Below are 22,489 nucleotides of genomic sequence, written 5' to 3'. Positions count from 1 at the left end.
AACCGAAATGTTTCCATTCTGTCATATGGTTGTTCATAACCTGTCATATGGCTGTTCATATTGATTATAAGTTTGATCACACATATATGCATACTATTACTATATGTACACATACATTTATATATATATATATATATACACATGTATGTGTGTGTATACCAGTCATTTAGAAACTATGATTATGAAAACTAGATCTCTGAATATACTAATTTAGAACTCTGAACAGCTGGTTCACAACCTTCATATTAGCACAACCTATTAATGGACTTATGGACTTCCATATGGCTATTTATAGTACTGTATATATGTAGACTACTTATTTGATGTGTATGTATGCATATATACACTCTCTTTGAGGCATATATATGTATGATCCCTCATACAGACACATAGACACATAATTAGTGTTCAATGAGAAGACCTGCATACCTGAGGAAACTTTTTACATAAAACTCATTTGGGACTTCATTTTGTTTCCATTTCATGTTTGGGACTTCAAAAACAGACCCAAAAATAGAAGTTGAACTGAAAAAGACCCAAAAACCCAAAAACAGAAGCTAAACTGCACTGTTTCCCATTCTGCTTCCATTCTATCATATTGCTGTTCATAACCTGTAATATCGATGTTCATATGGTTGTTCATAACCTGTCATATGGCTGTTCATAACCTGTCATATTAGCACAACCTGTTTACAAACATGTTTACGTATATGCATAATGATCATGATGGAGTTATGCACACACACAAAATGGTGATGGCCTCATGGTCAGCTGTTGTTTTTGGGCCTTATGATCATGATGGAGTTATGCCCCACATGAAATGCCTATTTTGATTTAAACAACATGAACATGCATATTTTGATTTGAACATGCCTAAGTTGAAAGTTTGGATCATGAGTGCAATGTATGGTTGTTTGGATCATAAGTTTGATCACACATATATGCATACTATTATTATATGTACACACACACACACACACACACACACACACACACATATATATATATATATATATATAGTTAGCTTGAAAGTTTGGATCATGACTGTGTGTGTATACCAGGCCTTATCCTTGCCATCAGAAGACTTTGTGTGCCTTGGGGTAAACCTGTTTACATATATGCTGCTACTGTCATATACACAAGTAATACAACACCAAACACAACTAATCATGGCTTCTAAAAACAATACAAGATTTGTTTTACATGTTCTTCAAAACTAATCATGACCTTATAGTCAGCTTCTGTTTTTGGGTTTGTTTCAGTTTGGAGTATATGTTTGGTTAAGTATATAAAGGCCATTACCACTGGACAACCTTCTGTTTACATTGCTTCTACATGACTGTCCCTCTTCACATATGTCTGCTTAATCTTGTATTGATTTGGTTTACATAATCTGTATATATTTTAAAATGAATAACACAGTAGCTAAGGTAGGAAAGTTTTTATTTTCTCTCTATGGTAAGCCTTTGGTAATGGTATGTATAATTTGTATCAATGTACTATATCACTTATGGTTATATAAAAACATTTATTAGAAGGCTTCTCTTTTACTTTAGACTTGATGTTGATCTGTCTCTGCTGTTAGACTTGATGCTATAACATGAAGAAACAACTGCAACTTTAAAGTAGGGGTTGTTTTACAACAATATAAAGTAGGTTATGATCATGATGGAGTTATGCACATACACAGGTGCAGATTATTGTTATGCAACTCTGGATTAAGTGATGTAGTTCTTCAAAATAACATAGATTATGCTTGTGGAAATGGTGCAGATTGTACTCAAATCCTTCAATTGGCATTTGTTTATTAACTCATATTCTTTTGGGCTCTGGCACTACGTATATATGAATCTATAATTTGTACTAGAAGTGTGAACTATTTCTTAGTTTGGTTTGATCCTATGTTGGTTGCTTACGTTGGATGTGTTGGTACAGTGAAATGGGGGCCCATTTTTCACTTTGTGGGAGGTATCTAGCTGCTTGTGTTGCATGTGTGCTTCCTCAGTTTGAAGCTGGTCCTGGGATACCAAACCAACTTCATTAAGAGAGGGYTGCAACATCTCCAACACGACATCCTATTTCTGCTYGCCAAGTGATGTATGAACTTCGAATATATTCACTCGAAKAAGMAACKTAAAGTTTCAATTCCCTTGTGTTTGTATGATTTATGTCTTCTTGGCTTTATGTTAACCAATATATTTGTATCTTAATATGAAAATTAATGTTATTCATGTAGTTTTGGTACAGTACTTATTTCGAGGCATTAGAGCTTCTAATTGTTTAACATCCGTCCAAAAATTTCTTTCAAGTTTATATCTGAATAACTTTCAGTGGTCAAATAATATTATCATTACCTCTAAATTATTTCGAGTTAGTTTGAAATGGACAAATCAGTTTTATCCATTTTATTATAAAAATCGATCATGTTTATTTAGCTTTTTATACAAAAAAAATCTCGATTATGGGTAATCAAATTGTTCAAACGCGTTTTTATCGTGGTCCATGCGATAGATCAATCCAAGCCGTTACACAAATATGAGAACATTATGGGGGTGGAGAAATACAACATGGTGAGTTCAAAAAAAGTTATTGCATTTCTATTTGTGCCATTTTTTCATAATCTAAATGCCTCATGTTATTTTTTCCTAATCTAAATGCCTCATGTTATCAAATTTGATCACCAACTTTGCTTTCATCATCTTATTTATATCGGTCCAAGTTACTCCGATTGGACCCATTTGCATATGCAATGAATCTAAGCTTTTTATGAAAGACCTTTTCAAAAGTCGTTTTTAGTGTTCCGTCATAAGGCGTTCGTTGCAGTTTTTTTATTGCACACTCTGTGCATTGCACGGGCACATTGCTAGTATATATATATATATATATATATATGTATATGTATATGTAAATTATGTATGATTATTTTTTTTAAACAGTTGGTACTCTCGTTTGAACATGTCTATATGTATGTGTGTGAATGTTAGAATCGAAACTAAGGTGTCGTTTACCAAACGTCTACCCGGATAAGCACTTACCAAGTCACTTTAATTTACCGGATGAATATGACAAATGCTAATAATCTTACCCAGTAAGAGCAAATGCAAGAATCGAGAGTCTTACCGAGTGAGGACGATGACTCTTACCATGGTTAGTGCTTACCGGAATAAATTGTTGCATACGATGCGTTTTAATGAATAAAATCTTACCCAATAAGGAAACAATAATGTTAAATTTTACTGGTAAATACATACCGGATAAGTGATTAGATAAACGACCCCTAAATATTTGATAATACAATGGGGTATAGATTAAAAAAGGTAGGTTGTGCATTATTATAAACTTAATTATCATATAAAGAAATATTTGAAAATGAATAAAAGGGGAACATATACACAATCGTCAACGTACACATCCACCTACACCTATCATCTAATTACTTAACTGTTTAATTTATTACTCAATTCTTTTCCTTAAAAACCAACGGTTAAGATCACGAGCAATATTACATGTGATTCACACGATTTGAAGTTGCAAGTCAAATCATCCGTACATCTTCATGTTGACCATGTTTCGTGATCGCATGTGATTTCAATATGGAATCATATGTGATTAAACTGTCTTTCATATTTTGACTAGTTTTTATTTGATTCACTCCCTCTCTCTCTCTCTCTCTCTATATATATATATATGTATGGAAGATTTAAATAAAGAAAAAATAATAATATTGAAAATGTATGAGTAAATGATTCATATGTATATTATTACCTTTTTCAATGATTTATTCATATGTTTCAAACCTCGTCCGTATATATGTATGTATATACAAAGTTGGATTCATATACAAAACATGTAAGACGATATTAAGAAACAATTGAGATATTTATGTATATATATGTGGAAGACGATTGATTATGATGATGGTTATGGATTAGAAAACAAAATATTATAAGATTGATTTATAAAATATGTTAGAATTTATATAAAATGGCAAGGGTTAAGTAGTGGTGAAATCAACATTTATGAGATGATAATAGTACATGTATTCAACATTTATTACATAACGGTACCAATATATACATATACACACATAACAATAACAATAATAATAATAATAATAATAATAATAATAATAATAATAATAATAATAATAATAATAAATAAAAAGAAAAGAGTCAAGATCCACAATGCATGGTAATATTCCCGTTTTGTTTTGTGTTTCCATCACGTGCCATCCATGTGCACCATTCAATTTCCCTTCTCTATCTATATATATATAGATAGAGGAGTGATCATATGAAAACCGCCCTCATTTGTGTAAACCGTGCAAACCACCTTCATCTGTCGATTTCATTGTTTAATCTTATGAAATTTTTTCATGAAATTGTTTCATATAATATTTTTTTTGATGAAGTTGTTTCATATATGGTTGTGAAATTGTTTCATATAATACTTAATGAAACTGTTTCATGTATTTCTCTAACATTAATGAAACTGTTTCATGTATTTCTCTAAAATTAAAATTATGAAGATGATAATATCTATGATTAACACCATCCACAATAAAAATGATTAATCAACCTCTCATAATTATAAAAAAAATGAACAAAATGAAAAATTATGATTGGTTGAATGCGATTTGCACGGTTTGTACAAATTGAGTGGTTTGCATTTGATCGCTCCCCCAACTAATCATTATTTATTAGCTTAATTTGATATATTTTTTTTATTCTTTAACTCCTTCATTACAAAATGAAAAAGAGGTAATTAGAACAAAATGGGTGTCCTGTCTGTCTGTAAACACAAGTAGCCAAATAGAAACACAATGTCTGTAAATTATTCAAGTGCAAAGTGGTGAGTGAAGCTAATTCAGATTTGGAATGTTTTCTTCTGTTTCTGAAACAAAATTCATGGAAATGGACTCTGATTGCAGCAACTTCCACATCAAACATCACTACACTACACTACACTACACTACATATCCATATCCTCTTCCATTCACATAATTTATTTATTATTAAATATTCAAAGTTTGCATGTTTCTTACATCATAATTCATGAAAACACCATCAACCTCTGCAAATCAACTTTCAATGTTCAATATACATGATGTTGCTATTATGTTCCAAACCACTGAAAATGAGTTTATGTGATCCTTTTTCTGTTAAAACTACCATATCAAAAGTTGTTGCCCACCAATCTCTCTGCTTTGCCTTCAAATTCAAGACAATGCAAAGGGTCAATAAAACTGCAACATGTTAGCTTTCCTAATTACACCCATACCAAAATTTTATATATCTATATATAAAATCAAAAATTTGCCAAAAAATCAATCACAATAACATAAATGTTTCGGTTACATAGTTTAACGTATAAGCCTAAGGTTGTGATGAAGCGAATACCAACCAGCAGCCTGGAAAACAAACCTTGGTTGTCGATCATGGCTTGTGGACCTTGAAGCCGAATACTCGGGGAACATACTCCTGCAATGTCTTTTGTGGCTTCAGGTGTCCATACGTCAATAGGAACAAATGAGGGAACGTCGACCCAAAATATGCCCCATCAAGGTCTAGCTTTTGTTAAAGAAACATTTCAAGATCCACATTCTATTTCATTATGCTTCTAAATTTTGTATTCAATGAAGTTGCAGCATGTTCCTGACCACATATTAAATGATCTGGGTGGGATATACTGGGTTTGTTTGGTTTCGTTGATAAGGTCGCGCAAGTCTATGTTTGCAAGCACAATATCAATCCATTTCATCGTTCTAGTTTGAATAGCATAGACGAAATTCATCTAAGAAAAATGAAGACTACCCTAACCTCATTGTAGATTGAGATGCTTGTTAATGCCTGTTGAAACTACCAAGTTTTGGTAAAGAAGAAAAAGAACTTGCAAAATGGAATGAAGGATACTATCTTGAAACCTGAACTGAGGGGTGTAAATATCTTCACATTTGGGGCAGTAAATCTTGACATTGCTCTGGCGAGAAATGTCCGACTGACCAAAAGGAAGACAGGGCTGCCCACAACAGTAGACTTTTGGGCATCTGCCAAATTCTGTGTTCTTGTACTTCTCCAGCTATTTTTCACAAAAGATTGACGGTCTCATATTAATTGTTATCGAGGTATAAACCTACCAATTTAAGATTACAGTTCAAATTCTTACCATGGCACCCAATCCTTTAGTTGTCAAGATATATCTCACATGAATTAGACCATAAAGCATCTCTGCTGCTGATTCAATTTGTTCAATTTGTTCCTCTGAGAATATTTCATCTGCATATACAAACAACTTAATTCTCACATGCAACTTAGATACCAGGGAACGATTTAGATCACAACATGAGCAATCATGATCTATGTACATACATCCATACATACATACATACATACATACATACATACATACATACATATATATATATATATATACACGTATATATATTAGAAAAAAAACATTATGGATCAGGATCCAAACAATGTAAGATTATCAAATAGAAGACGCAATGAATCCTTGCATTTACGGGTGAAAATGGTTGCAAAAGAAACAGGAACTAAAATTTATATTTTGGAAAACTAACACAAAAATGATCGTTTTCCTTCAACATATCAATATATGGCATATAGATCATATTACTAAAAGTAGGTCAGATTCTGTGGTCCATGAAATAATAATCTGTAGACCTCTAGAGCATATACCTCTAGAAGTCCATGAACAACATATACCTCTAGAAGTTATGATTACATCAATATCCAACAAGTTTTCCTATCTGTTGAACTTTCCTATGGTAAGGTTCAACCGAGAATACAACGGTGGGGTGGGGTGGGGTGNGGTGGGGTGGGGAGGGATCTAAAGCGAGTGAAGCTACTCAAGCTTGAATCAGGCCCAACTCATGTTTAAAGCAAATGGGAATGATGCACCATTGCTTTCTTTATGTTAAAATTTGCAAAAGGGACCGGAGTCTTTCAATTGAAAAGTCATAAGGTTTCTAGATGACAAGACTAATGTGTAATGACTCAGCCTTAAGAAACACTACTTTGAAACCCTATTATTCTATAATTGCAATTAAAGTTTTTAATTCAAGCCACATGCAGTTAGAGGCTTAGATTTAAAATCAAGCTGAATATTTAAGCAATTGTCAAAACCAAGCTAGTCAGAATCAAGTCACTTACAACACAGTTCAGCTCAGCTCATTAACACCTACAGAATGGGATGCGAGGGTTTCTTCTCATCAAGCTCTTTGTGGAAAAAACAAATTTGCGCTCCAATTTTTTTCTTATGCTAGTGACAAACTCACAATGTGTGTTATATCTGTTTATTTCTCTCCAAATGGCAAGACCACTAATTTGTTATGTCATTGATATTTTAGGTTCAGTATTGAACTCCCTTTGGTCTCCCAAGCATAACCCAGGGGTCTCCAACTATTTCACCAAGAAAGATTGGTAAGAGAGATTATATATATCGTGTGTGTGGGGGATTACCACCTCAGAGTTCTATGGCAAAAAAATGAGGCTTCTAGCAATGCCCTTAATGCCACTGTTTGAAACAGAGACCAGTCAGAACTTACCTAGGATGGAGCAGGACTGCAGGAGAGCACAAGATGTGGAATCAGCATACTCGTTAAACAGCCGTTTACCCAAACACTTACCCAATAAGCACTTACCGGTAAGATTCAACACTATCACTTATCTTACCGGATAAGATTTTAGTCCATCAAAACAGCATCATATGCAACAATTTACCCGACAACCGCTAACCGGGTAAGAGTCGTCACCCTCACTTACCGGGTGAGACTCTTGGTCCTTGTCATCGCTTACCGGATAAGATTCTTGGTCCTTGTCATGTTCATTGGTAATGTAATATGACTTGGTAAGCGCTTACCAGGTAACCATTTGGTAAACGGCCCCTAAGTTAAAATAACAATCCAGTACGAGGCTCTAAAGCAAAAAGAAGCCAACCTTAGTTGGAGACTGGAACAAACTAAAAGAGTCCATGGCAGAATGCAGAGAGTCAATAGTTACAGCGCATGAGTTTCACTTCAGAGCTTAAAAAATCAACCATGTCTAGGAGTGAGTAATACATAAAATTTTCTCACATCATAAGCAACACAAGTCAACAAGTTGCGAACTTGGAAAAAATTCCAGGAAAACACAATTATCAGGACCAAAGGCAAACTAATCAGTTTGTTATCATCACTCCTCTATTCTTAAAGTACACTGAGAATAACAATGACAGAAATCTTCATACGATGAAAGATAATACAATACAGGCTACACTGGTAGCAAGGTTTTAAAAGGCGGAATTGGGCTTCGAGGCGTTTTCCATCAACGAGGCGACGCGTAAACCTCGGGGCAGTCCGAGGCATAAGCACAAGGCGGAAAAATAGATACACCAAAATACGTATATATACTACACAAATATATATACATTTGTGTATATATATTATATATAATACTAAATTACTAAGAGGCGTTGGTTCAGTAGTTGTTGACATAAGAAAGAGTGAAACCGTGGGACATGCTGAGAGGGTTTGGAAACATTGATTGCTTGGAGGAAGAGGAAGGGTCCAACCACACTTTTTGATTGAGAGGAGAAAGTACCAGCTTTTTGGGTTTTAATATATTAAAATACACATTGAGGCCATTGTGCTTTAACTTTTAGTTTTTTAAAAATGCAAAAAGACTCGTACTATAAAGAGAAGTACTACTAATGCCATAAAGCTTATAAAAAAGTCAAAGAAAAGACCATTACGAAAGTAGATCATCTGAGGCATACGCCTCGACATCGCGTCACTGAACCGCCTCACTGAACCAAGGCGTAAGCCTCGTCCAAGGTCCAAGAGGGGTCGCCTCAGGTGCGGTTTTGAGCCGCCTCACCTCGAGGCGTAAGCCTCGAACGATTTTTAAAACCATGACTGGTAGGCAATCTCCACATAATGCATTCTATGTATATGCACAAAATCAACCAAGGGTACACCTGGACCAGCAGAATAGTTTTCTACTCACTGTGTTCTAAGAATTCCCCCTAAGCACTGATTACTTGGCAGTCTAGGAGTTAGGCATTCCCCACCATTCAATTAGTTCGGGCCACCTGCATAAGTCTTAACCATCCCCACTGCTTTGCGTAGCAACTAATCACTAAATTAAATGTTTCAAAAACTTTATGAAATGTATGATTGCAAGTCGATGCATAGAATGGATGATAGATGAAAACTAACATGATATGAAATGTATCATGGAAGTTGAAGATATAAATTAATGCTAAAGATCATATATGAACGTAGGAAAAGAGCCTCACCATGAGAGGACTCAACATCCAAGATCAGATCAAGAGCATAATCATAATATGGAACTTGGTTGCTCAAACCACAGAGATTAAAATCGTCTTGGATGTAATCATCATCAACTTCACAGAAAAATTCATTTCCACGTAGACTGCAAAACCATGAAATCCAAGATGTTTCCTCCCCGTCTGAGCCACTAACATCTGATTCCTCACTGTCTGTTTCAGATTCCACTGCTACGTTTTTATCACCTATATAAGCAAAGAAGATATTTGTCAGAATAATAAGAGGATAGTATGTTTTTCTATCCTGTATATGCAAAGTCAGAAATGTAACATGATGATAATAGGGATGGTAGATATTTGTCAGATATATAACATGATGATCAATATAGAATGCAAATATACTGTACTTCCAAAAGGAAGCAAAACACGTAAACATATCCATTGTGATCATGTGTATCAATGGAGAACCATGAAGTAAAGAAGTAACGATCAGAAATTTAGAACCCAAATGATAGTTAATTTATATAAATTACAAAATAATTTGAACTAACTTGTTATAAAGCCAGTAAAATTTTTACCATTAAGAATACTAATTCCAATACATTAGTTCTTCCTTCAACTATCTTTTTTCAAGTATTGGACCAGTGTACCCGTATGAAGCCAACTTAATACACAAGGAAATAATCCTAACTCCTATCTCAAACCATACTCAATGATTCCAAACAAGGACCATAGAACATGTGGAAATTGAAAGACATAGAAAGAAAAAGAACCATGCAAGATGCAACATATAGGGCCATGAACTCCTTCGATCAGCTCAAAGGTACAAGAATTCATCTCCCACTTGTGGGATTTTGGCTATTATCCACCTGGTATCTCAATTTTCAAGGACTGGATCCTAAAATGCAACTTCACATCATGGATCTGGCATGAAGAATCACCTACTACAATTACATTAGCACTATTTCAACTTGTTTGCTTAATCAATCATCTGAATCTCTGTGGTAATTCCAACTTCACATGATGATATGCAAATAAAATAACTGTAATAAGCAATTCCTAAGCAAAAAGACATGATCCCATTCATTCAATTCCAGATAACTGCATATTAAAATTGTAAATAAGATTCACCTCCTTAAATGAAGGCTTCCAGGGGAAACATATTTGGGATCCAGGACACCGAAAAATACTTGGTTAATTTAAATCTCATTGACAATTGTAGTGCCAATACTTGAAAGTAGCACGCCACTTTCAGAATATCTCAAGGTTGTGTGTCTGTTCAAATTGCAACAGACAGGGACAAACGGCATACAGAAACACCTAACAAAGCACAAAAMCTCATCAACCCATGGGAAACCTCTAATGCATGGAAGATACAAAATGTACTTGTTACCATAATGCAATGCTTTAAAAGTAACAGAAAACTAACTGCCTGCACAATTTGCCTATGATAAAAACAAGAAYGTTTGCTTCYCCTTTGTATTATCATTGATCTCCAGRACCACAAAGTTTGTACGCTAATTAGCTCTAGCTCCATGGATCCTTCATATATTTCATATTCACCATCACAAAGTATCCAATAATTAAACAGGTCAGCAACTATAACCACCTGGAAGAGCTGCTTAATCTACTTGTCGTGTTGACATAAATAAATKTTCCTCATTGTTCAACTTGTATTATCCAAAAGAAAAAGACTGCAATTTGTGTGAACTAGGTGGAGACAAGTGCCTAGATGAGCTATTTCAATAGCTCCATTTGGTTTGAGTAGTCAGGAAAAGCATTCGATGGTTTGAAGAGAGATAAATCACTACAATCAGAAATCTAACCTATATTTGGTGGTATAGAAAACTCGTACATGAGAAATTTCAARGAGGAGAWAAAAGAAWACCTTTGGATGATYTGTYATCGGGATAAGACGACCTAGAAAGGTTGGAGCTCCCAGCTGACAARCGGTCTTTATTATCATCTTTCCCATTCAAATTCAATCCACCTCCACCTACTCTGGAAGTCACCTCTATTTTGGCCTTTGATCCTCCTCCACCTCTCTCCCTGTACATTTTATCCTTTCTCTCTACGTTGATGAAAAAGAGGGAGAAAAATATAGGATATTTTGAGAGGGAGAAATTAGGGTTTTGCCAGAAATTGGAGTTTTAGGGTTTGAGTGAGGGAGGACCGGCGGGAAGAAGAAGCAGAGGTAGATGCGGATGCGGATGCGGATGCGGATGCGAGTGCGAGTGCGAGTAGGATTATTACTTCGATCAGATGGACGTTGAAAAACCAGTGGTGTGTTGCTTCAACACCTCATCATCCCATTATCGCTATTTTCTTTCTAATCCCAATTTTAGTTCCACATAATTTCGCAAATAAATATTTTAGTAACCACTTTTAAAATTCAATTACTAAAATTTGGATTTTATCTATCTATCTATATATAACCGTCGCGTCGATTGACTAATGCAAGAGAGAAACAGCCCCCTTTTTAATTCGAATCGGTTAGAAATATCATAAAAGTCTAAATTATTAAAGCTAAATCATATATTTGAAGCCAGCTTCATTCACAATTCAGACTTTCTTTTCAATGCACAAGTCATGTTCGCAGTTTTATTTTATTTTATTTTAAATATCTATACCATCTTAAACTTTAAGCATTATGAATAAATCATTAATGCACTACGAGTTATGCTTTATTGACCAAAAGGAACAACAAAAGATGGATGTAGCACTTGATAATATCATGCCATCAAAACTTAACCAAACAATAAAACCACAATGAAAAACAAGCACCTGAAGAATACCATTTATTACAACGTTGTTGTCAAAAAATCTACGAAACAGAAAAACGATACGATAGATGTTTGTTACAACGACACTAGTAATTACAGTAGCAGAATTATGAGTCAAACATCGGCAAAGTACTTCTCTTCTGCATCATAATTAGCTTCCCTCATCCAGTGATCATCCAATGTTTCATCTTCATCTATACTCGAGTAATTAAAATGATGATGATCTTCACCCGATAGAAACTTCTGTTGCATCACATGCGTAAATTGGTCCATTCGATCTGCCATCTCTTCAGCTGATAAACTTGTACCCTCCTCATTGCCTAAACTACCCTTGTCATCTGGGAGGACCTAAAACCACAAATACAGTCAACAAAAAATCAACATCACATACAAATAAATTTTATGTTCCTTCTTGTTTCTAAACAAACTAGAGTTTGGGGCTGTTTGGTTGGTTTTTCATTAAGTCTTGTATGGATAATGTTGTCTTTATGTATAAAGTTGTTTGTATGTATTAAATAAAATTGGTGTTTGTTTATTGTGCTGAATAAACTGTCTTAATGATGAAAATGGAACCTCTAAGAACATCAAGAAAATCAATCCTTGAATCAGATCCAAACAAGGAATGGTGATTAAAAAATAAATATCTCAAGGACATCAACCCAAAATCGAATACTTAAAATGAAAAATAAACTATGAAAAATCAAACACCCAATTCTGCATCTGAGTGTCTCGATCTCCATCTGAAAAATCAAACAATCAAACACAAATCCAAATACTTTGAACCTTATATGCCTCAATCTGTATCTGGAGGAGGACATGGTCTCCTCGACCCAGGGCAACAACAACAGGGACAAAGGGGTTTCCGATGGAGGAGGGGGTTTAGGTCAGCAACAAGGCTGACGGAACTGTTCATATCCGTCAGAGAGGGTTTTCAATGGAGGAGGACGAGAATCTGTTCAAAATAGGCGGCAACAGCAACACTCACGCCGGAGGAGGGGTAGGGCAGCAACAGGGAGGCAACGTTGTCCGATTGAGAGGGATGAAAAGTAGGGAGGCGAAGTTTTTTGACTGAGATGGATGGGAGGAGCAGGGCGGTTAGGCTTTTTCTCCCGTGAAGTTCAAAAGGGGTAGGAGTGGAAATGTGGTGTCTGTGTGCATAAGGGTGGTCTCTAAAAGCTTATTCGGTAAGCTCATTTTTTAATCATTAAGCTGCTTCCAAACACCACAATATAGCTGATCGAATAAGCTAAAGGGTCCATTAAGCTTATTAAGTCGTTTTCAAACAGGCCTAAGTCATGTATGGATATATTAGTTTGTTTGTATAGATAGGGAAGGTTTTTGTTTGGGAGGGTTTTTTCATAAATAGAAGGAACGTGTTTTTAATTGGGAAGGATAGGTTTAGAAAAACTTGGCTTTCTGCATAAATTTCTGCCCTAGAAGCTTACTGAATAAGTCACTTTCAATATCATTAAGCCACTACCAAAGAGTCAAGTATAGCTGACCGAATAAGCTGTGAGTGTCATCATTAAGCTCCTAACAAACAGACCCTTTATATTTCTAGGCAATAAGAAAGAAAAACCTAAAAGCTGCACCAGATATTTCAGTGAACATAAGGCAACCAATTACCTCGCGTTGATGCATCCTTCTATGAATATTGATATCACCATCATTTCCTTCTTCCATTTCATCTTCCTCTTCTTCCTCCTCTTCTTCCTCCTCTTGTTCTTCTTGCACTCTCTCATTCCCCACCCATTCCCTCTCATCAACACCCAATCTCTGCTGCTCCCTCCTAATCTTCTCCACCAAAACTCCTTCCTCTGCCCTCCTCAACAACGTTTCAGACCACCGCTCCCCAGGCCTAGCCATGCGTCTTCCACTTGGGTCTTGAAATTTCCCCAAAAACTCATGGTGCAAGTAGGGTTCTCTATCCCTCATTGCATCCTCAGAGAAGAATTTCCCATCAAACATCAACTTATCCATGTATGCACGCCTCCGATTTTTAACCTTTGCAGACCTCAACTTCAAATCCTCAGATGTTGGACTAATCAAACTCCGTAGATGATTTAGATGCCAATTGATTTCATAATTGTCTCTTAATACATCAAATTCCTTAAGCTCCTCCAATGTTAGTAGTGATCCGTAGCGCTCTGAATGTGCATCAACGAATAACACAAGTGAATGAATTTGACTAAAGGATTTGGATGTATAGGTCGATCAATCAACAATAACAAACTTTCACGCACAATTGAAAACAAAGTCAGATGAATTTGGCATTAGCAATTCAAGGAAACAATAATCAACTGTTCTTGATGAGTAAACTGGATACAGGATTGATACTCTTAGAACAAATACAGAAGCAGACCAACTTTAGGTGCCTTAGAAATTAAATCACAGTGCCCTATTAACTTTGAAAAGTAAAAGGGTAAAACCTACTCCCGGGGAATTCATAGTTTCATTTCAATCCCGCCAACCATGAGATTGTGCGTCCAAAGTCTGGCTGGAGCGTCAATGGGTGTCTTTATTTGCATTATTAAGAGAAACAACCCAAGTGCTCATGAAATTCAAAATACTGCCATAGATTTCAATGCAATTAATGAATTCCTCTTTGAAACCTAAACAAAAAGAATGAAGCTGGAATTTAAATGGTTGTTGATTTGGCAAGCTACATCCAATTGTGGCCGAACAGAGAGAAATTGCTGATTCCAGTAGCATATGAAACAAAGATACGAAGTAACAAAGTTGAGATTGTTGTGTTGACAATTAACCATGAAAGCTAAGCGATAATTAATCAATCAGTAAAAACTAGCGTAAATGAAAAAGAGGTGTTGATTATGGAATACTGAAATAGAAGAAATAAGAAATTGAATTGGAATTGGAATTTACCTAAGAAAACAGGGGTATCGCGGGAGTAAAGATCTTGGAGGATGGATTTACGTTGTGAAGGAAGGAGAGCGGAGGATTGTTGAGCCCTAGGAAAGTAGAGGTTTTCTAGATGAGATAATCTCTCCATTATCGACTCCATGGCGCTGCTACTAGTAGTCGACGCACCGATCTCCGTCATCTCCTGATGGAAGAAGTCGGTTTGTATGGGGTTTCTTTTGGTCAGGTCAACAAAATCTGCGATTTGTCTAAACCCGCCTGCAATTTGTAAATACATTCGACCGCTTCAATACATGGGTACTTACTTGGTGGCTTGTAAAAACAATTTATTGATTTATTTCGGTTATAATAAGTATTTTTAAAGAATAAGTTTATATCAAATCAAAACCTAAAAAATATCCCCGTTTATCTAATTATTCTTTATCTGCCATAATTTTATTATACCATTTTGAATTGAAACGTGTTATCCAATAAGCGATATAAGTGTTTGATAAACATAAACCTAAGCAAAGTAGGAAATGAGATCCATGTCTTGTATCACAAGTAGGATACCGTTTTAAATTCATGGCTTATGAGAACATGCAAGCCAAAAAGTTTTGACCAAAGAAAACAGACTAAAAAGAAGGTAGAAAGAAATTCATTTATTATACTTTTTGTTTAGGTTTTAACCAAAAAATAAGTGTTTGCGTCTTATCCGACTCTACTATGCTATGCTATTTTAATAATGCATCTTCAACAATTCTGTTAAATGTCATATTCTTAACCATATCCATATCCATATCCAAATCCAAATCCAAATCCGACATGTTCATCTTCAGCCGCAGCTGCTCATTCTAATAACCCGTGCCACTATCTATATGTTTCTTGCGATCGTGTTTATGACATCATATAAAATTTTGTGTCTAAAATAATTTCATTTACTACAAACAAAACCACTTTTCTAGTCAAAAAAATGCAAAATGTAGCATGAACAGAAACAAAACAACTAAAAAATGGTGTGTATTTTCAATCCAAATACTAATTGGGCATAAACTCTAGAAGAAACAAAAGTTAGATCGTTACAGGTACGTACATAAACAAAACATGATGCAAATCTTCATGTGCTGCTATATGTATATATCATATCATATCATGATGCCCAGAATTCAAAAGAGCCAGCCATCTTTGGCTTCAGGGCATGCCTTTCAGTCTCTAAATTCTTTTTCCCACAACAAAAAGAAATCCTAGGATTTGGCCATGAAAAAAGACCATCACCCACCACTTTCTTCATTCATAGTTGCTCAACATGATCAGTTATTTCTTGTGGGCAAGATTGTGCAGTTAGAAGCTCCAAACGCGTAAATGGTGCAGCAAATTGCAGTATATAGTCTTCATCTGTCATCCCACACAATCAACATTTCAAGACACTACTTCATAACTTCTTTTATTTTTTAAAGAAAATAATGAAATCTTACTCTCTTTCACGGTGCCATACAGCCAACATAAAACCTCATCAGCAAATGCCAAGCAAACTCCTCCCTGTCGATTTAGTCAACTCAAGAAACATCATCACACAGATACGGGGTTGGGGTTGGGGATAGGGGTGATTTGAAACCGATCAATGCTTACCTGCCAATAATTTTTCATTTTTACCCGGTGAGTTATGTCTTTCGTTCTTAATCTCTCTGTACGCACAAGCCGGCCAGCATCATCCCTACAAAAAGACCATTAATGGTTACTGCAATAAACTATCAACATAAAGAAATAGTTTAGTCACGTACAGAAACATAATTGCTGTCGAAAATTTATGCATATACTGTTTAAGAACCTTTTTATATTTAATGGAACGTACCTATAACCAATGACGATAAACGGGACACCAGCAAGAAAAGACTGAATCTGTGTTGTAATAAATAGATTCAAACACATAATATGGTAAGCATTCACAAAAGTGAAATGAATATAATGAGGTAGAGCAAGAAAGACAATAATACCCAAAACTTTAGCAATTTCTCCCTCTCAAATCTTTCCTCAGTGTGGTAATCCAACTGCAAATATATACGAAAAAAAGGTGTGAATACTACTCGTAATAGGAAAGGGGTATATTTGAAATGCAGGTCACGAACCTCACGACTAGTTTTTAGTTCCACATAAAATCTCCTTCCATCATCCATGGAATCACAGCAGTCCATTTCAGCACCCATTAGAATCCGATGTGCACCTAATTTGGTTTTAACTACAGAACAATATTCAACGTTGGCATCAACATGGTGTATCCCTTCTCCATCATCCCTTGTTGGATCTTCAGTAGCAAGCGTCTCAAAGCAATATCCCCAATAACACCTAATCCAATAACACATAAGCACCCACATGAATACAATTAAATTCTATGAACTAAAAAAGAAAAGTCAAATCTTATTTTCAATGATCATAGCTAAAAAAGAAAGTTCTAAAATTCCCAAAAACAGAAACAAAGAACACAAAAAGCTTTGTTTTGGTATAGTACCTCCGACGATCCAGCTCACTTTTTGGCCTTTCAGGCAGTTTATGCACATCAAGATACACAACCCCTTTCCTTTTATGCACACCCATTTCCCAAGGCTCGTGCCTCATATAAGCAGTGGCCAATATCTGCCAACAATTGAATACATACAGATTAACCATTGAATCCACTAAAACACCATAGGCTAAAACATGTGCTACAGATGCATGCCAAAAAAATATGGGAAGGCAGCAAGATACCTTATTGAGGTTGTTCCGATAGGTCTGCAAATCACAAGGAAAAGAAGAGAGAAAAAACAAATAAGTAAAGAATCTGAAGCATACTGTGAGGCAGATAAAAGTAATAATGAAAACAACACTCACCACAAAATGCATATTCTGTAACGGAATATTTTTGTTTCGTATGCAAGCTAGGAGATCTCCAAAGCCCTGGGAGCCCAAATCTGGTGAGAAAAAACAATAACAAAAGATAGGTAAAGACTAAATGCCTGTACATTAAAACCTAAAAGATTTTTCTTTTTAAAGCATATGATATTTATATATGGCATATAAACACACACACCCCCCTCGACTTTGATAAGGTTAGAACCCTTGACCTGCTAAAAAGCTAGGCTCTACCGGCAACCGGGATACCACTAGGCCAAAGGCCCTTTGGTCTGAGAGATTATTTGGTGCAACAAAAGTTGCTATTTATTTATTACAAAGATAGGGTGTACCTTTCTTCTCAATAAAAGTATCAAAACCTTGGTTCAAATCAGCTCCGATATCTTCAGTAATAAGACGCTTAAAAAGCCGCTGACAACATAAAACAAAGCGTAAAATGCTTGAGCTTTAAAATATGCACTCCATTGCGGAAAAAAGAGGCACACTTTCTTTATTAAGATCAAAGGAACGATCGGCAAAATAAAATTCTGATTGGATACTGTTAAATTTTTAGCACAATAGTTTGTCGTAACACATCCAAAGTTAAAAACTAGCCATTTTTAACCTCTAAACTGAATGTGTACCCTCTGTCTTCCTTGAATAAAAGATTAAGATAGAAAGTCAAATAAAACGAAAACAAAGCTCACCAAACTKCTATCATCGAAGTACACTTCTCCGCCTTCYACACGACTATAGCAACCAAGTTCAGTCGGCTACTTGACAGATGACACCATCCAAAAATATTGAATATGTTAGAACATAGAAAATCCCTAAAGTGGAGAACAAATACAAAAAAATAAAGACAGACAGACCGACCGAAAAAAAGCTTGTTAATATTGTCAGATATGGAGCCTAAATGTACTATTAGAAATTTGAAAGAATATAAGAAACCCTAGCAACTCCCATAAATGTAGGCAAATTGTTAAATCAAATAAATACAATTTTGATCTATGCAATTACTAGGGTCTACCCATGCTTATCGATCCCAATATCTATGAATAGAAATTAAGTGAACAACCTAAAAGTCATGACTTCAGTACCATGTGATTAGTACCACAAAAGAAGGAAAAAAACTATGAACCTTTTTACCTCTTGAAATGCTATGCACTTCCTCGACAATGTTTCTTCACTCTTGGAAAACTTGAGTTCTGAAACAAAACGTTCATCATTACGAGGAGCATARAACTTAGACCCATAACCATAGTTTTGTCTCTGGGGAAATGGTCCAGGCCGAGGAAGGATGCCAGCTCCTCCTCTGTCATTTTGCCAACGTCCACGACCAAAACTTCCTCCTCTGCCTGGATTGTTTGTATTACGAGCTGGGGGTTGTGGTAAAACTGAAAAGCAAATTTACAAAAAAAAAAGAGATAAAGTGGATGAAGATGTATACATATGCATATAGGCATGTGCATGTCTAAACATGAGAATAAAATGAAAAATTAACAAGGCCCGTCAAACTTCATAAGCCTTGTCAAATATCATAACATACAAAAGTTTGTCCGATCTTTATCCAAGCTATGGAAAATCAATATATATTTTAAATAATGTAGAATCTTGAAATCATAAGAATGAAGGATGAAACATTTAGAAAACTACATTTTTTCACCTTCATCCACTAAGTGGTAAGTAAGATCTCTTTTGAGCAACATAAATTCCACTATGAAACTATATTCATTATTTAGCCATATACACAAAAAGAGGAAACTAAATGGCACAGATTTGAAGATAGAAGTGGCTAATGGACAACGGCATCATTGAAAACCATGGGCACTGTATACTATCATCTCAAAAAATTGGGAAGACTTTTACTATCAACAAGCACACCTAATTTCTAACAAGATAAATACAAAGTTGATATCATTCTGAAAGAATGGATTGTTTATTCTACATACTACCTGTCAAATAATGCTTTGATGAAGAGAAATCAATAGAAGATGACAAGGACCGCAAAAGCATCATGACGTCCATTGAATAGTAATGCCAATTAACAATCTTACACCAGAAGGAAGATCAAATGATACAGCTAATAACATCTACTTTATAACTCTGTATACAGCCTAAAGTCCATCGGGTGTTAATCAAGAAGTCCAACCAAATTATCTACATATTTCAAGTAACCTAAACATAAAAAGAATCCATAAACATAGCCAAAATACTATATCCTCAGGCAATTTGCCTACTAATCAATAAAAGTAATCATAATTGTAGTATCTACCCTGATTGCAAAGAGGTCAAACTGCATACATCACACCCCCAATGAGATTTACTGAGCCAGTTTGGTTTGGTTTTGTTTGGTTTGTTTGGTTTGTTACTCTAGCAACCTACTAAGTCATGATAACTACAACCATGCAAGTTTGCACAATTTTGGCAATCATTTAACACCAACTCACTCTCATAAGGTAAGGACACAATACCAACTTAATGACATAAAAAAAGAATCATTACATTCTACAACCCCTCTCACAAGAAGCGCAACCTAACCGTTTATCCTTMTATTATCATCTATATCTTTCTCCCTCAAGTCTCCTTGATCACTATATCGATGTGGGAATGGCAATAAAATGTCAAAGAGATTGCCTCTCATTTCCATAACATTGGCATTAACAGCACCTTCAACTATGATTGAATTTATAGGCAATCTTTCCCCAAAAGCAAGACTTTCCAAATGCAAACAATAAATCGTGGCAAGTGAAATTTTACCCATAACCACTGATACCCAATCAAAAATGTTTTAAAAAACTTACATACACAAACAAAAAACCAAGATAGGACACACACACATGTAGCTACGAAGAAAACCCACAAGAAAAAATTCACAAAATCATCAAGAAAATAACCATCCAGTGGAACAAAACCATAAAAACATAAGTTTGTGATGCCAAATCAAATAGAGTCCTAGAGACATTAGATACATTAGTATGGTCATAATGAGAATCCCAGAAATAGCTTTAGACTTAAAATTCCATCACCAACAGAAAAACAGCATGGAGACGATAATTCAGCTCAAAAAAATATCAAAATCAATGGTTCTTCTTTTTCTTGCGTAAAATCCATGCTAACTCACCCATGACAACAGCAAAAAAAATCAAAGAATGTTACACTAAAACAACATGGGTGATCTTCATAACGAATATTTTTGCCAGTTACATGCTTCAAAATCGAATCTTTTAGATATAAAAACGAGTAAAAAGGCTTATACAAACAATCCCTTTTAGAAACATGAACCCAAAACACATAAGGAAGCTTCAAATACTAATTTTATTTCCCATTAACATGCGGCAAAAATGAAATCTTTCATCGAAATATTTGAAGGCACAAGATTAATTTGATTACCAGGAACAGGAAAAGGACTAGCAATTTGGGTTTTAACATATTCTTCATTATCAGACCCAAACAAATCTTTATCTTCTTCAACAACATTATAATCATCATCATAACCATACTGCTGATTATAATAAGTTGACCTCACTTCACCATTATCCTCATCTTCCTCTACCTCTTCACCTCCACCAACAGCATCTCCGGTAGCAGCAGCAGCAGCGCTGACGGAACCACCGCTGCTATCACTGCCAGTGCCACTGCCACTACCTCTCCCCCCTCCTCCGCTACTGCTCCGATTGGACGATGAATACGAAGAGGATGAGGAGGAGGATGAAGAGGAAGCAGATGATGAAGATTGTTGGCCGCTATCGTCTTCCTTTTTATGGGTATCTTCGTTTTCGAATTCTAAATCACCGAACAAGTCTACCTCTTGCTCCGATAAATCCATGAAAGAAGAATTAGCAGTGAGGCAAAAGATTTTAGGAGTGATATTCGATCTTTCTTGGGTTTGGTGGTGTAAATTGAAATTTTGATTTGAGAAGTGACGTGAATGGGGGTGTAAAAATTTGGGTGTGATTTCGTGAGCCAGGGCGAATTTCCACTTAAAAGGGTCATAGAATAAGAAAGAAAAGGGAGTCATGTTTTTTATCACGTGATTCGCACGTGTGTATATGTACTGGGCCTGTGCTTGTGCTTTTCCATGCATTCAAGCCCATTAAACAAAATGGGACTTTCCTTTCCGCCTTCAGGGAAGTAATAATTACTTTTTACACCAAATCTCGGAGATCGTAAAATATTTCTTTTATTTTTAGAGAATCTTGGAAATATTTATAAAATTCCACACAAAATCTATCTATACATTATATTATAAAACATTTGACATAAAATACTGTTTTTGATGCATATTACTTAAAATTCGAGATTACAAGTAAATTGTGTGTAAGTATAACTTATTAAAACTTAATATCCGAATTCGTGTAACTAATTGCAGATAAACATCTCATTTTAAATATAAAAAATCTAAAATATAATAATTATTATTATAATCATTCAGTTCTAACAGAATACTTAATTATTATCTTTACAAAAAAAAAATTATATTATTAAACCAAAAATGAGTTGAAGAAATATACAAATATTAAATAGTTAGTTTGATACTAATATAAAAAAATTCAATTTTTTATGATATCTTTATATTTATATTTTATTCAAAAATAAAAACATTATTTTTTTCTCAAAAACACATAAAACCGTATTATAATATCGATTGAAACATAAAAAAACAAAACACTAAAATCGAGATGTATCTCGCT

General features: G+C 35.1%; 3 protein-coding genes across 4 annotated transcripts; all 3 read right to left on the bottom strand.

The window, feature by feature from the left end:
* Nucleotides 1-5,022: 5,022 nt before the first annotated feature.
* On the bottom strand, nucleotides 5,023-11,647 carry LOC112501896 (casein kinase II subunit beta-2-like). 2 transcript variants are annotated; one of them, XM_025105661.1, is made up of 6 exons: nucleotides 11,177-11,647; nucleotides 9,298-9,534; nucleotides 6,166-6,275; nucleotides 5,913-6,078; nucleotides 5,424-5,566; nucleotides 5,023-5,210 (listed from the first exon to the last, which is right to left on the bottom strand). In XM_025105661.1, exons 1-5 carry the CDS (start codon nucleotides 11,343-11,345, stop codon nucleotides 5,436-5,438), a joined length of 813 nt encoding a protein of 270 aa, XP_024961429.1. In that variant the 5' UTR covers nucleotides 11,346-11,647; the 3' UTR covers nucleotides 5,023-5,210; nucleotides 5,424-5,435. The 2 variants fall into 2 exon arrangements, with proteins under 2 accessions (XP_024961429.1, XP_024961428.1); XM_025105660.1 differs by lacking the exon at nucleotides 5,023-5,210 and having other exon boundaries at nucleotides 5,318-5,566.
* A 402-nt stretch (nucleotides 11,648-12,049) lies between these two features.
* Nucleotides 12,050-15,177, bottom strand: LOC112501912 (coiled-coil domain-containing protein 97). Its single transcript, XM_025105680.1, has 3 exons — nucleotides 14,955-15,177; nucleotides 13,698-14,218; nucleotides 12,050-12,419 (listed from the first exon to the last, which is right to left on the bottom strand). The coding sequence occupies exons 1-3, from the start codon at nucleotides 15,130-15,132 to the stop codon at nucleotides 12,186-12,188; spliced, it is 933 nt and encodes a 310-aa protein (XP_024961448.1). The 5' UTR covers nucleotides 15,133-15,177; the 3' UTR covers nucleotides 12,050-12,185.
* Nucleotides 15,178-15,913: 736 nt separating this feature from the next.
* LOC112501893 (decapping nuclease DXO homolog, chloroplastic) lies at nucleotides 15,914-21,709 on the bottom strand. Its single transcript, XM_025105658.1, has 13 exons — nucleotides 21,189-21,709; nucleotides 18,945-19,192; nucleotides 18,503-18,568; nucleotides 18,149-18,227; nucleotides 17,796-17,875; nucleotides 17,673-17,696; nucleotides 17,437-17,561; nucleotides 17,057-17,273; nucleotides 16,925-16,978; nucleotides 16,783-16,829; nucleotides 16,560-16,644; nucleotides 16,406-16,469; nucleotides 15,914-16,325 (listed from the first exon to the last, which is right to left on the bottom strand). The coding sequence occupies exons 1-13, from the start codon at nucleotides 21,622-21,624 to the stop codon at nucleotides 16,222-16,224; spliced, it is 1,629 nt and encodes a 542-aa protein (XP_024961426.1). The 5' UTR covers nucleotides 21,625-21,709; the 3' UTR covers nucleotides 15,914-16,221.
* Between the last annotated feature and the right edge of the window lie 780 nt (nucleotides 21,710-22,489).

This window comes from Cynara cardunculus, unplaced genomic scaffold, assembly GCF_001531365.2.
Source record: "Cynara cardunculus var. scolymus isolate 2C unplaced genomic scaffold, CcrdV1 Un_Scaffold_667, whole genome shotgun sequence".
Lineage (NCBI taxonomy): Eukaryota > Viridiplantae > Streptophyta > Magnoliopsida > Asterales > Asteraceae > Cynara > Cynara cardunculus.
Note: the sequence above shows the minus strand (reverse complement) of the source record. Positions and strands in the feature narration are given on the sequence as shown.

Coding starts and splice junctions, on each gene's coding strand:
- LOC112501912 (XM_025105680.1), bottom strand. CDS start 15,132: ATGACGGAGATCGGTGCGTCGACTACTAGTAGCAGCGCCATGGAGTCG. Junction 14,219..14,954: donor CGATACCCCTGTTTTCTTAG/GTAAATTCCAAT, acceptor ATGCACATTCAG/AGCGCTACGGATCACTACTA. Junction 12,420..13,697: donor GAAGGATGCATCAACGCGAG/GTAATTGGTTGC, acceptor TTGTGGTTTTAG/GTCCTCCCAGATGACAAGGG.